The sequence below is a fragment of the Rissa tridactyla genome, chromosome 1, assembly GCF_028500815.1.
Source record: "Rissa tridactyla isolate bRisTri1 chromosome 1, bRisTri1.patW.cur.20221130, whole genome shotgun sequence".
NCBI lineage: Eukaryota > Metazoa > Chordata > Aves > Charadriiformes > Laridae > Rissa > Rissa tridactyla.
In genome coordinates this window covers 17,675,249-17,690,170 of record NC_071466.1, presented here as the reverse complement: position 1 = coordinate 17,690,170, position 14,922 = coordinate 17,675,249, and the positions used below count along the sequence as shown (strand labels likewise).

The following is a 14,922-nucleotide window of genomic DNA, read 5'->3' as shown; positions in this document are numbered from 1 at the left end:
ATATGAAGCAACATAGCATTATCATCCAATTCTGCAGTTCAGCCTTGCCATGTCCACCAAAAGCCAAATACAGGCTTGGTAGGATCCACTAGAGGGGTAACAGATAGGAAATTCTCAGCTGATTTAAAACACTGGGCAGGAGCATGCGCCAAACAGCCTGATAGCTTTGACAAATAAGTATTTTTTTCTCTAGTAGAAATACTACCTTGAACAGTATCCAAGTGATATACTAACCTAAACAAAAAGCTGCCAGTCCTAATGAAGTGCAAATGAAAAGACTGCTCGATGAAGCACAATGTGACAGCACCAGTTGCTACTGCACTGCAGTTTGTGCATCTTAGTTTAATAAAACTTTCTCTTTTGGGACTCAACAGTTTGAAAAAGTAATTCCTTACAAGAATTTGCATCTTATTTTTCTGCAGCTTCCAAAACAGACAAAAGATTTTTAGCTGGAATTCAAGAACTGAACAGCATCCTATACAATAAAAGAACGCATGCATCTACTTCTTTTACAGGTCTGTCTTGCAAAGAGAGACCAAGTACAGGCACAGCTACCTCCATATGGTAGGTGGGGCTGGAATATTTTAATCAACAGTGGGTATGTAACTGAATGGTTAGTATTCTAAGCTCCCATAACTTCATAACACAACTGCAGGTAAGGGCAATAATGATCAAATATATTTATCTGCAGAAACTGGAGAGAAGCTGGTTATTTCAGCTAGTTATGAAGTATCACGCATTAGCAAAATTCTAAGTTTGCTTATATCTTTCATATAAAGAATTCTACAAAGTTATAGGCAAATTATGTGCAGACCTTAGCAATGCAAGAAGAATCAGCACCAGAATCTCCTGTATTTCAAATAAATCCCATACAAACGAACTAGTTCTGCCTGCACAAGAGCTAAACAGCTTCTTGTGAGGATAAAAGATTTCTTTCCATATTTACATAAAATTTATCTATTCAAAAACCAGCAGTTTTCACTTCATCGCAACTCCCTCAACTATATGGTAAGTTAGCTGTTACCTTGGCTTAGAAAATCCTTAAGAAATCCTTTAAATCCTCCCCCTTTGGTTCCACAGAACAAGCATTTGAGACCATTTTAAAAGGGCAGAACTTGGCACAGACCAGGGTCTACACTCCTACTCCAATAGGACTGCAGAGGGGAGGAATCAATTAAAGTTCACACGCAATCTCCAAGTTGCTCACCATCACAGCATGAACAGGACTCAAACTGTAGCCCTGAGCAAAACCCACACAAATAGTTGCACTAGAAGAAGAAAAAAAAAAAGTTCCCCTTCTGCTTCCCCCCTCGCTATTCCAACGGAACCTTAAAACCAGAAGTTGGAAAATGGGTACCGCAACTATGAAACTGAATTAAGATTGATTTTTCCTGGAGACATTACCACATACAGATGACATTTAATTAATTAAGAAAACAATGAACTGTCCAAGTTCCTCAACAAACCTCTATAGTACAAAGCTGATCGTGTCAAGACCCACCTAACAGTGTAATAAAAAAGGGGCACAAATTTGAATTGCAAACTGTTTTTAAGAAGAATGTAATTAAGACTTCCTTTGACCTTGTTAATAGGGATGCTAAAATGTTAATTCTTAACTAACTGTTTACGCTAAGGTCTGTTTCACATTTTCTCTTCCTTATGCCTACAAAGTGACTAAATTATCAGGATATTGTGAAAAATACAATAGATTTTTTCCCAGTTATTAGTCATTACGGTTAAAAAAAAAATACAAAAAAACCCCCACAAGCATACAGATTAGAACAGTGCTTCTAATACCACAAATCTGAAAGCTCCTGTCCTCTGTTACCTAGTAATTATTTGGCCCCAATATCTTAGGTCTGCTTTAGAATAGTTTCAGAATGAGATTCCTGTAAAAAGTTAAAATCTGAAAGACCAGTTATGAAAGGGAAGGCTTACTTCAGTTCAAGTGTTAAACAAGTGACATACACAGATGGAAATTAAGTGTACATGCGTTTAGGGACAGAAGGTAGGACAATGAAATACAGCTCTACACTGATGATAAGATACATATAATTATGTCAACAGCAGCATAACAAAAAGCTCTCAAAAATCTATCCATACACAAACTAGAATGCAGGCAGTTTTAGCTTAGTCAGGCTCATGCGTACAAAGCCCTGTAACCATGGAATGTGCTATTCACTGTTTTCATGAAGACTGGAAGTATTTAAAACTTTTTATTGTTCAATGAGTCTAATTCATCCTGACCCAAAGACCAGCACAAAAGTCAATGGACACCTAAACTCCAATTAAAGCACAGTATTACTTTTTTTTTTTCCTGTAAACACATTTTTTTTCATATGTATACAAAAATGTCCTATGAAGTTGGGCATAGAACATTCTTCCAAGTCCTTTACCTTTTCCTCGTAACAGCCTTTTATACATCCGATTACACCTTTTTAAGTATATCTCATTTCATATCCTTACGTCATGCAAAGCTGGTTACTCTGACAATGACAAAGGTTTTCTAATTAAAAAAAAACAAAAATCACCACTGAGTTACATGTGCATCGGATATTTAGGTCTACCAACTCTATTAACTACACCACCAGCATAGCTAGTAAATATGGAAAGAAATGTCTCTTTTACTCTATTTCTCACCATTCTAAAAAGACTATGTAAATGTTGGAATGAAAGTAACTGCAGAGGACCTGCCAATCAAGCTTTTCAAATAGGAACAACAAATTAAAAAAAAAATTAAAAAAAAATTGAAAAGTGAGATCCTAGGAGAAAATATACCTGACTTAACATTTCTTTCCTTTACCCAAAGAATTCCATTTTGTCTATACAACCTATGCTTGTTTGCTTTCGGATAATGTTTTATTACATCATAAATGTCTAATTTTACAACATATCCAGAAAAGGCAAAAAGTTTACTTAGCATTTCAGTTACAACAGGTAATCAGAAAGGGAAAGGCACCCTTAAAGCAGTAACACTATTTAAATAACTTGCATAGTGCAGATGGACTTCTAACAAAGCTCTCCATAAATCAGAACCCATTGGAGATAAACTAGCAATAGCAAATGACCTTTAGTTGACTTTCCTATAAAACAGTTCACCAGAAAAAAACAAACAAACAAACCTGGCTTCACAACCTCAATGTAATAATCAATAACTAAACCACTAACACTGATCTAAGTTACCAAACGGCATGTCAGAGACTCAAAAAGGATCTGGTCTTTCACTATGACGCAGCAAAGTCTCATCAGTGAAATTAAAGCAAAGTCCAAGACTGTTTTCAAGACAGCTTTGTTTCCTTAGCAACTGGTGTGACTGACAGGCAGTATACTGGTAAAAGTCTTACTTTACAAGGCAGCTTTATATTGTTAGCTTGACTTAACCAGCAATTTAGAAAACATAGCTATACTTGCCTGAAACACAGCCTGAAGTAACTTAGTTAAAAGCCAAATAAAACACCAGCAGAGTGAATCCCAGAAAACAGAGTCCAAGAAGCACTTCAGGAGGTCATGAAACAGCAACACAGTTTAGTCACGCCCCTCAAAAACTCCTGTTCTCCAAATAAAACTTCAGTTTTATTTACAAAAAAATAGCTATTAGGTACCATTTTCATAATAAAGACAAGTTTCCCCCATGCTCTAGATTCCTATTTAAATGCTTAGCAAAAAAAAATATAATTTAGCTGGTAAATTTCCCAATACAGCCTTATACCAAAATGAGGTTTAGCAAGGTGTTCGCGAGAGTAGTTCCTGACACTACGTGGCTTCTATCTGTTAACATTCCAATACACAGCCTCCTCCCAAGAACTTTGTTTCACATTATGCTGACCCCCAGGCTGTCAGATTTCCCCTACAGACAATTCGGGCTTTCTCTTGGGTCAAATACATGGTATCCTGACCATGTCCTAGGGACACCTGCCAGAGGACACCCACTCACAGAAATCTCCTATAAATTCACTGCATTCAGCCAAGTGAAATTTTCTTCAGAATTTACAACAGAAACTGAGTCATTTAAATACTAGGGTTTACATAATCATGCACGGCTTTGTTTGGGGAAGAAAAGAAATTAAAAAAAAAGAAAAAAGAAAGACCCACACATTAAAAGAAGAAACAGCGTTTACAAAAATAGTGAAAAACAGTGAGTTCTACCATTAATCCATGCCTATGCATGTTTGAATTGTATAAACAAAAATGCAAATAGGTTGGAATTTATAAAAACACCAGGACACAAAATTAATAGGAGAACTCAGTAGCTATCAGTTTCAAAAGGTTAAGCTAAATCTAATTCCATCATCTGAATTTGTTCCCAGCTACGAAGATAAACACACGCAGTGGTCTGGCCCCATATAAAAAGAAGAGAAACATCTCTAGTTTTGGTTGACAGCTCGCTATAGCTGTTTACCTTGTTTTCGGGTTTGGTTTTTTCTTTGGTTGGCTGCGGGGGGGAGGTGTCTAGTTTTAATCAAGAGCCTGAAAGAAATTGCTTGTAGTTAGTATCAGACTAGTTTTAACAGTTAATCTTGTATCTCAACCCTGAGTAACGCATCTTGCTGTCCTGGGCATCATCCAGTAACTGCTTATGTCTGACACGTGGAAATGTTTCTTCAGCGGCAAACTAGGAATTCTGCTTTAATTTTACATGTGACCCAATTTAGGTCCTGCAGTTAAAAATTTCACCATTCCCAGTGCTAATAAGTGACTTTCTCTGAAAGTCTACTGTAAAAATGCATGAACTAAGTGAAAAATCTACCTCACTTGCTCTGTGTCAGCTTTTAAAAATTTGCAGCTGTTGCCACAATTGCAGAGGGAAACTGAACAAACTATAAATGGAGGTTTTACATTTGGTATTTTAAAGCTACTGTTTTGTTTTTTTCCAGAATAGGAAAGATAAGAGAGAGTAAGAGGTGAATCTTGTAAAAGTAGGTATGATTTTACCCATATATGCTACTGACCAGTTCAACTGTGTTTTACCCAACAGAAGTATTTTTTTTGCAAAAACTGGTGGGGTAGTGCCTGTCTTACTTTCATGGGAACTTTCAAATTAACATCCCCTTATTATTTTACTGCTTTCTATCGAGTAGGAATTTCCATGATGTGACTGATGGGTTACAGATCACCCTATGCTACAAACCAGATGACTACTAAAAAAACCACAACTATAATTCTTTGACATCTTCAACATACAGAAGAAAGGCAAAAGGATAAGGGAGTCCAGAAGACACTCATCTTGATTTATATCAAATCCTTGTTTGTCTTTAGAAGGGGTCAAGACCCGAGAAAACAGAAGTGGTTCCACAGCGGTGTAATTGCTCCCACAGACCTTGACGCTACTACTTTTAACCAAAAACAAACTGACAAACGTAACCTGACAAAATCTTCAATAAGCAGAATTGCAGAAGCATTATTTTTGTACACGAAATTCTGTAAACCTGTATCAGAAGCCTCCTCTTATTACTGATCGGAGAGACTCTAAGATTTCTCGTTATAAAAGACTAGTTAATGAAGATCTTGGTCACAATTATAGCTTCCAACGTAACACAAAGTTTTCAGACCACAGTAAGATAAAGCTGATCTCAAATTCGACTCAAAAGATAGGAAAGCATTGCTATAAAACAGTATTAGGCATTTAAAGCATATAAACCAAAACTACACCAGTGTTCTCGACAGCTAAACCAGAAGTAATTTTGACCAATTCCATAAGGGAAGTTGAAAGATTTAATTTTAGGTTTGCTACTTGAAACAACTGTGGTTTTCCTCCTTAATGAACATTAAGTTAAAACACCCTTATTTTTCCAAGTATGCCACTGCTTTCTCTCTCCACTGAACATATATTCAGATCCTATTTAGATTTGTAAGAATTGCATTCACATTATATTTTCTACCTCTGGCGTATGCTTCCCTACAGTATTAGGGGCTCTTAGTAGAGGTTTAATCCAGTGCTTTTTGGAGTTTATGGGAAGATTTCAATAAGCACCAAATCAGACACTACTAAGTGCAAAGATTATTTTTACGAGACATACCGAAAGGCAAAACCTGTGGGAGGAAGAAAGGTACAGATCAACAGACAATTAAAAAAAAAAAGGAAGGAAAAAAAAAAGAAAATCTTCAGAGATAACTTAATAATTAAGTTACAACTAACTGCCACAGATCCTATTTTCTTCCCCAGTTCCAGAAAATAAATGCCAATATACTTATAAATAAAAGGAAAACACATTAGTGAAAACACAGGGTATGTTTTTTGTTTACCTGAAATCACATCTATCAAACTGCTTTTGGAACAGTCTTGTAAAATCACCTTGTATGGCGAGGTATTGAATGCACGGATATCATCGTTTGCAATTTTTCTTATGCAAAACAAAACTAAACACAAGACAAGCACCGTGTGCCATTGCTTTCACCGATGCCCACCCACTAGGCTGGCTGCAAGTCCTCCGAATCCAGAGGGCTGAGATGTACTTTCATCCCCCTCCCAGCTCAGTCTCAGCGCTAACACAAATAAGGCAGCTTCCCCCTCATTCTTCCGCCGCCCTTTTAAAGATACAGAAATCTTTTAGTACAACTGCAAATTCAAAACAGTCTGTATCATTGCTCTTTCATGGGACTCTTGAAGTAAGAGGCAGAAGGAAAGATATACACTTAGTAGTACTATGACTGTCTTCCAAGATGAAAAAAATTATCTCAGGTTGCCAAAAACATACCATGGCATGGTATGTCTACTTCAAAAGCATTATAACTAGTATTTCTTTCTTCCAGCTCTGTTCTGAAACTGACAGATCATCGCTCTTATGACTATTTTCATAAACACTCAGAAATCATCAATATAAAAATGAAATTAGTTTGACGTATTATAAAAAAAATTTAGCAAACAGAAAAATATTCAACTGCTTTTTGGTATAAAAAGCATGAAAAACTGGACAAACCCATCAAAAGCAGTGGTTGCAGTTTTGGTTTCCAATAATATAGCTCTTTTAATGACAAATTAGCCTGAACTATAGAACCATAAACACAAGGACTCATGTTAACTGATGATTCTGAATATGCATTTCCACAGGAAATTAAGGTATTCAATAAAATATTCAACTGTGTGGCAGTTTTTCCAATAAACATTTTCTGTCCTGGAAGACTAAGATTAATTTGGAGGGGTGAGGAGGAGAGCAGATAATTATTAGTGTAGTGGGTGGTTCCAGCCAGGGGCAAAAAAGGGATGCAAGAGAAATTTGACACAGTTGCTGAATACTTTTCATGTGTTATATGAGAAAAGATTAAAAAAAAATAAAAGCATAGCAACAAAACTTCCCTGTTATCTTGAAACGGTTTGGTTTCATAACATCCAAAGCCATACCTCTGTATTGAGCCCATAAGAAATGTCTATCAGCAATCTATTTTTAAGGTTTCTGCCAGATGGGTGAACACCTCAAACAAACCCACAGATACTAATGAAAACCACCTTGGCCTCCTTCAGGAAGTCATTCAACACTTCACAGAAAAAAATAGGAAGTTGTTGATAAACTGCTTGCAAGAACTACTTCCTGTAGGAAAAAATAATTACAAGACTTATTTGCTGGACAATCAGTTAACTTCTCCTCACGCTACAAAACAAGAAGAGGTATTACACAAGCTTTGTAAGAATTAAAAGCTTAACACTAAGTTAGAATGATAGAAGAGTAATTCTAAGATTGAGCGAAACTTATTTTTTCCTTCTGCAAGCTGTTGCCTGCCACTCCCGTGGCATATTATCTTTTGCCTAGAGAGCGATCCCCTGTCTTTCTCCATAGTTCACCGAAATGTCAACCAGCAGCTGGCTAACAGGAAGCGGTTAAAAAGCAAGGCAGTTGACATCTCCACACAAACCACGCCAGTCTCCCTCACTGCCTCTCTCACTGCGTGTTTAAGAATGGGCTAAAGCAATGCTGAGATGACTCAGACGTGACCACTTACTAACCAGGCAAGCCTTCACTCACGAGTTCTATTTAAGCAGCAGTTTCAGTAAAAAACACTATTAGTTTTACCAGCTGTACAGCAAGCACGTCTTAACTCACTGGCCAAAGTCATCTGCATTTTCTCTTAACAGAAAGTTATGCTCCGGAGTCCTACTCCTAACAATGAGATGAACACTAATGAGTGGAATTCTGGCAAATCATATGTTGGGCATTCATACGTAAAGGGCTCTATTTATCTAGATGACAGACTGATTTACGAGAGTAGTTCTAGTTCAGACCCTACACTACCACTCTCACCTTCCTTTAATACATATGGATACGTGTGTGGTGTGTATTTAAAATACCTGGCCAAATAACTCTGTGCATATGTATCTATATCTACACACAAGTATTTTCTCTCCCGTACACACTTTTTTCATTTCTTTGCACAGACTACTACGTTTGCAGTGCTTGACCCATTGGTTAGTGGAAGTGACTATATTCCAGACTGTATTAAGTACGGTACTCAATTTAATATTATTCTGTTTGCACTGTAGTATATTATGATAACTATAACCATAAGGCTTAGTGACATCTGGAAAAAATCTAATAGTGTTACCTATTCTGCAAAGATCTTTCTAGAGCCTGATTACCAGACTGTTCATGGAGTGGCTACAGAACAGAGCAAATGGAAACAAAGAGCAATGCAGCCAATCCAACAAAAAAGCTGAATACTTGGAAGAAACACCAAAAATCTGCATACGGTAGAAGGAACCGCATTAAATGTCTTTAGCATCAGGAATCTTAGTACTCATGCTTCGAGCAAAATTTAAGGTATAGAGAAGATGTGAGTTTTAACAGGCTTGCAGGTATGAGAGAGAACTCAACACTAAGAAAAGCTTCTGAAATACAAACTTAATACTCAAAAATAATTCTTACATTTCTTTGGATTTCCTAAACATAAAATGCAAACATTTTGCTAGTACTTGAAATGTTTTTTGCTCCCCCTCCCCCCCCCCAAATCTTCATGAACTCCAATGAAGTTGGTGGATCTCACCTGTAGATAGTATTAAACCAACCTTTTAGGAACAACAGATGTTCTTCAAGTGTGAACAGAGCCTTCAGAACTGTCCTCATTAGACTCTCCCATACCACAGCATCACCCAAGGAAAGCCAAAAGAAAACAGCCCATTAAGCTGTTTAAAATCTCCCAAGGTCAGCATGTGACCCAGCAGGGAGAGGTTCAAAAAGTACAGCCTTTATTTTTCTTCCTAACAACCTGGTTTGTTTCCACTCCTTTCCCCTTCAAGACACATCCTTCACAGCTAGCAGCTCTTTCAATCATTTACTTTGGATGTCTGCTTGAGAACAAACGATCTTGCTCATGCAGATGAGTTTGCCAGACTTGTGTGTACTTTCCAGTCTCAGGCTCTTTATTGTTCTTGCTGAAACCTGACCCTTTGAAATGGATACCAGGACACCAAGAAAGGACAAAAAACTTGCAGGAAAAAAAAAAAAAGGAAAAGATTTTTTTGCGGTAATAATGAAACTGCAGAAAAGCTTTCCAAGAACAAATCTTTTGCTCTGATTTTACCTGAAGGAGCATAATTTTAAAAGAATCGATTATAAGACACTGAAGAAACTTCGCATCTCTCAGTTTTATTTTCTGTAAAATGTACAGCATTATCAAAACCAAAGGCTTGTGACAGTAAAACTTTAAAATCAAATATCCATTTTTCATGTTTCATAAGCTGCTCTTTAAGAGCTCTCACTAGTACAGTCAAAACAAAGTTTGCTTTTCATTTCAAAACTCAGTCTGTGCTTTCCTCAAGGTCCAATGAGCTACAGTTCTCAAATGGCGTAAACTTACACAGTTCCGAAAAATTTCTATTTGTGCCCACTGAAGAGCTCACATTCCAGAATATGCCGATTTGTTAAACTCCACTGAAGAAAATACCACATCTTCAAGATCTATATAGCTAATGCTCATTTTTGCATCCAGACAACTCCTGTAACTTCAGTTAAAAAAAAAGGGATGCTACTTTCTCTGTATAGAAACACCATTGCTATAGGGACAAGAAGCAGTTTTAAGAAGTTCTGCAAGTTCCATTTTCCTTGCAGATGATGTAGATTTGTTTTTGAAGCCACAAAATCAACTACTTCAATCAAACGCACATATTAGTGACAATCTTTTAGCAAGAAAGGTAGGGATAAAGATGTTTTTCTTGGCTGAAACAAGTTTTACATAAATAACACACGGTTCTGCCCCTTCCCTCTCCCAGCCCTGGAAATGACATACAATGGGTTATTTAAGAGACGTGCAGTTAAATAAAATGTTCAAAATATAGTCAAAATATTTAAGAGCCCATTATAAGTCTTGGTGGGCACACTTTCAGAAAGAAGGACAAGCTCCTGCTGTTTTAGAAAACTACGTAGCATAAAAGAAAATGCTCCCTGATGGATGAGGGGTCAGATGGCTGGCATGTGTACCCTCTCTTCAGTTATAGAAAAGGTGATACTAATTTCACTGTGTGAAAAAGCTACAGCTGCAGGAACAAGAAACAATGTTAGACTTTGTGCAATTTCCCTTTCACCGCAGGGAACGTAGAGGAGTTACGAGTTACAGACCCAAATACCACAATCAAACACATAGATTAATTTCCTCATGAGTAGAGAGTAGGCAAAAATGTTTTGATTGCATACTTACACAATCGTCCTTAGTAAAAAAATAGTAAAAAAATTACTAAAAATAGTAATATTCTCGCTACAATAGTTTCTAAATTCACTCTGTATCATAAAAATGAGGTAAAACATATTTCGACCTGCATGAGAACTCTGGCAAGATTCAGCAAATCCAAAAGTCACGTTGTTTAAAAATCACTATGCGCATTTCACTGATCTTTAGTATACAATATAACAGACAACATTCTTCAGCTAAGATTAAGACAGGATAAACATTCAGAGTACCACACAGTTTTCAGAAACAGCAGAGAGTTGATACAGGAGAAATACCGAAGTGGAGCATGTTTTTAAAAATATGTACACACGTATTTTAAACACAATGAAATTTACTAAAAATCAAAGACTGAAAAAAAAAAAAAACCCAAACCAACCAACAAACAAAAACTCACCAGAAATACAGCTAACTGAAAATAAGTTTTACTTACTTAAGAAAGTATCTCTGTCCAGATGGTGTCTTCGCCATCTCCCAACCTGGTGGCAAAGGTACATCGTCAGGGATCTCAAATGAAGACTGGCGGAGATGCTGAGAAGATGGAGCTCCGGGTCCAGTCACTACTCCAGAGGGTGTAAGTGTCCCTGGAGAAACTGCTCCCAGCTGCAGTGATGCTGGAGAGGAATGAGCTCGGACATGCTGAGGGGTCAGGGCGCCTGCTGTCCCTGCATCAGTGCTGGCCTGCCAGGAATGAAATTATTCCCATTAAGATTCTTATATTTCAGTAGGAATGCAGCTGTCAGACGACATTTCACTTTAAATGAATCGTTCAGAAGAAATTCTAAAGTTCTGCTTATTTTCCAGTAGTTACTGTGCAAGAGAGCCTCCAAGTTGGTTGGTTAATTAGCATCACAAAAGCCCTTGTGTAAGTCAAGAAATATTAACTGTAAGTATGTGCTAAGTGCCTTTAGTTTTATTTTAGTTTTTATTTTAGTTCTTACGCCTTGGTACAGGGTTAAGAAAAAAAACATGCCAGCCATCAGCAGACCTCATAGAGCATACTGCATGGCTCGTTACCGGATGGCACCCACCCACTCCCATCGCACCCACTTTCTGTTGGGGGAGTTTATTTCCCACTCTCCTTTGGGAACAGGGGTATGGGGGTGCAAGGACACCCAAACATACACCCTCTGCAGGGGCTCAAATGACTACACAAGGAGAAAAGCAACAAAGAAATGCCAACTGACAGCAGTGCGCTCCAACAGAGGAAGACTCCTGAAATCAACCATAAAAAACCCTATACAACACTGAACACAAAATTTCCTAACCCGCACACAAACTGCACTTTAAGGGTATTGGAAGCGTATAAAGAGTCTTGCCCACGCTCTACACAAAGCAAAGCTGCAGCAAACTGTTGAACCGGTCAATCAGAAGTGACTCACAAAACCATTCACCAGAGTCACCAGTCGTAACTACACAGAACTTCTTTGCCAGTAGCAAATGCGTGTCCACCGTGAACAGAAAAAGCAGCTCTGAAAACTAGATTAAAATAATATTGACCTTTTTTTACATAATTACCGATTAATTGATTTTGTAGATACACCAGAACAACACAGGCACCTGTAATAAGATGCACGTATCAGCCCTTGCCACACCTCCCTACACAAGGTATTGCACCACACGAGGCCCCATTTATATACTCTTACGGAGACTGACAATTCTGTTTCACTATATCTGTGTGCAAGCACGCGTGAAGTTTAATGTATTAAATTGGAAACGAATTAGCTTACATTTACACAAAATACACAAGCTGCAAATCAACTGAGTCTGCGGCATTTTAATTCTTGAGAAACAGGGAGAATTATAGAAACTTACAGACCTTTCCTGTTGAACAGAATATTTTTGTGGGACAGCTAAACAAAAAGGAAAATGAAAACAGTCTTATTTTAAAAGGCAGTCCGCAATGAAGCAAATTATTTGGCTAGATTTCGAGTTTATGTTTTAGGAGGCACCGACTGCCACAAGGAGCGGTGACCCAATCAAATATGCATTACAGATGGAGAGTAACATACACAAGCGAGATAACGCTAAGCTTAAAAGTACAAGTTGCATGAACGTCACACACGTTAAGCGCATTTCAAACACGATAGCTATTTAACCGCAGATACTGCGTTTAACAGGACACAGCACCAAGTGTTAGCTGGATGTATCCCAGTTCACAGGGGTGCACAGCGGAACTGCGATAAGATTTGCACGGCCATACGTAATAACCCAGTTCCTCGCTGGATTTCAGTACGTTATTAAAGGTCTGCAAGCCAGAAGCCAGCAGAACTACAGAAGCAGCTCAGCCCCACCCCTTTCTATTTTCTTTTCAGTCTTGCAAAATGAAGGCCAGACTGATTTTTTCGAGTATTTGGAAAATGAATTAACTCCTAGGCTGAGAGGGTCTATGCCAAGGTTCAGCCTGGAGTAAACCTCCGAGGCCAAGTTATAAATCCTTCAAAACAGAAGTTTAATAATGGAAATGTTGACAGACCCTTAACAACAAGGGTACCAGGCACCAGTACACAGAGCGAGTTTCACTCCTACTGGCTGCACAGATAAAAGTGACAATTGCCAATAATAAAACCTCTTTTACAGCTTAGCAACAAAGTTCATTACTTAATAAAACACTCAGGGTCGGCACAGCCTCCTTCCAAAAAAAGTTGGGAGCAGCAGCCTAAACATTAACTTTCCGTCGTATTCGCACCGGCGCTTCGCTTTGGCACAAAAGTCACCCTGCTCCGAGACCAAACGCTGCCGGAGGCCCAGGGCCGGCCCTGCCCCGCATCCCCCCCGCCCCGGGCCGGCCCTGATCCGCATTCCCCCCCCTCCCCGGGCCCAGCCCCGCATCCCCCCGCCCCATCCCCGGGCCCAGCCCCGCATCCCCCCGCCCCATCCCCGGGCCGGCCCTGCCCCTCATCCCCCCCTTCTCCCCGGCCCCAGCCCCGCATCCCCCGGCCCCGGGAGGTCCCGCCTCGCACCGGCCCTGCCCCCGCTGCCCGGCGGACCCCCGGCGCCCTCAGAGCCGGAGGGCGGCTCGGGAATTAACTTCTGGAGACAGACTCTGTGTGTGTGTGTGTGTGTGTGTGTGTGTGGGGGTGTCATCCCACAGCCCAGCGCCGCGATGAAATGGTGGAAGAGCTACATCCATGTTGTTTGATGCGGGGGGGTAGAGTTTGGCACAACCTCGTTACCCCCCTCAGCACACGGGATGAGACCCCAAAGCGAAATCCGCCCGGTTTTCACCTAAGTTTTTTGAGCCCCCACCACCACCCCGGCCCCGGCGAGGCCGAGCGAGCGGCCGCGGGTCCCGCCGCGGAGCGGATGTGGAGACCGAGGCCCCGCCGGGGACCGGGCCGGAGCCAACGGCCGCCGCGGCGCCGGCTCCCCCTCAGCGCCCCGGGGCGAGGAGCCACGCAGCGCCCGCCCCCGGGGGAAGCGGGGGGGAGGGGGGGGGGCGGAGGAGGGGAAGGAAGCCATCGAGCACCCTGGCCGGGCGCCCCCCGCCCCGCTCAGCCCCGCGGAGGGCGGATTCCCGCCCCGGCCCCTTCCCCCACACGCCTCCCCCGGGAGGAGCTCGACGGCGGCGGGGAGGGAGGAATGGGGGAGCGCCGGGCCGGGCCGCCCCCCGCCTCCCCCTCTCCCGGGCCGGGTCGCCCCCCGCCCTCTCCCCCCTCACCTGGCGGGAGTGGGCCTTGGGCTCGGGCGGCTTGAAGAAGGAGTCGGGCAGTTTCCGAAGCCGCATGGGCAGCGTGTGGGGCACGTTGGCGCCCTTGGGGTTCATCACGGCGTTGAACAGCGCCTCCAAGTCGGTCTCCGAGTCGCCCCGCACATGGACGATCTGGTGCCCCGCCGGAGGGGGCCCCGCACCGGGGGGCTGCGCCGCGCCGGCCGGGGCCCCCGACACGGAGCCCGGGGGCTGCGGCGGCGGCGGCTGCTGCGAGGCCGGGGGCTGCGTCGCCTGCTGCGGCTGCTGGGGTTGAGGCTGCCCGGGATCCATGGCTCCGTCGGGACCCCCCGGCGCTTCCCTGGCGGGGCTCGGCGGCTCAGAGCCCGGATTCCCAGCCCCGCATGCCCCGCTCCCCGGGCCGCGGCTCGTCCTGCTGTCGCCGGTGCTTCTCGCCCCTCGGCGGGGAAACCGACCCGGCCGCAGCAACTGGCAAAACAACTCTGACCGTGCGGCGCTTCCCTGAGCCCGGCCCAGCCCGGCCGGCGCCTCTGTCCCGGCGGCGGAAACTAACTCACACAACACTCCAAACAAAAGTTCGCAGTTACGCCCGCCCGAATCAC

General features: G+C 41.7%; 1 protein-coding gene across 8 annotated transcripts in view; it reads right to left on the bottom strand.

The window, feature by feature from the left end:
* The window catches only part of YAP1 (Yes1 associated transcriptional regulator), a 93,560-nt gene extending 78,638 nt beyond the window's left edge, over positions 1-14,922 (bottom strand). For 2 of the 8 annotated variants that reach the window (XM_054188214.1, XM_054188215.1), the window contains exons 1-2: positions 14,312-14,922; positions 11,084-11,331 (exon numbers count right to left, since the gene is read on the bottom strand). In XM_054188214.1, the coding sequence (XP_054044189.1) occupies positions 11,084-11,331; positions 14,312-14,632 (569 nt within the window). In that variant the 5' untranslated portion in view covers positions 14,633-14,922. The remainder of the gene's footprint in view (positions 1-11,083; positions 11,332-14,311) is intronic. The other 6 variants (XM_054188216.1, XM_054188217.1, XM_054188210.1 and 3 more) reach the window with 4 other exon arrangements.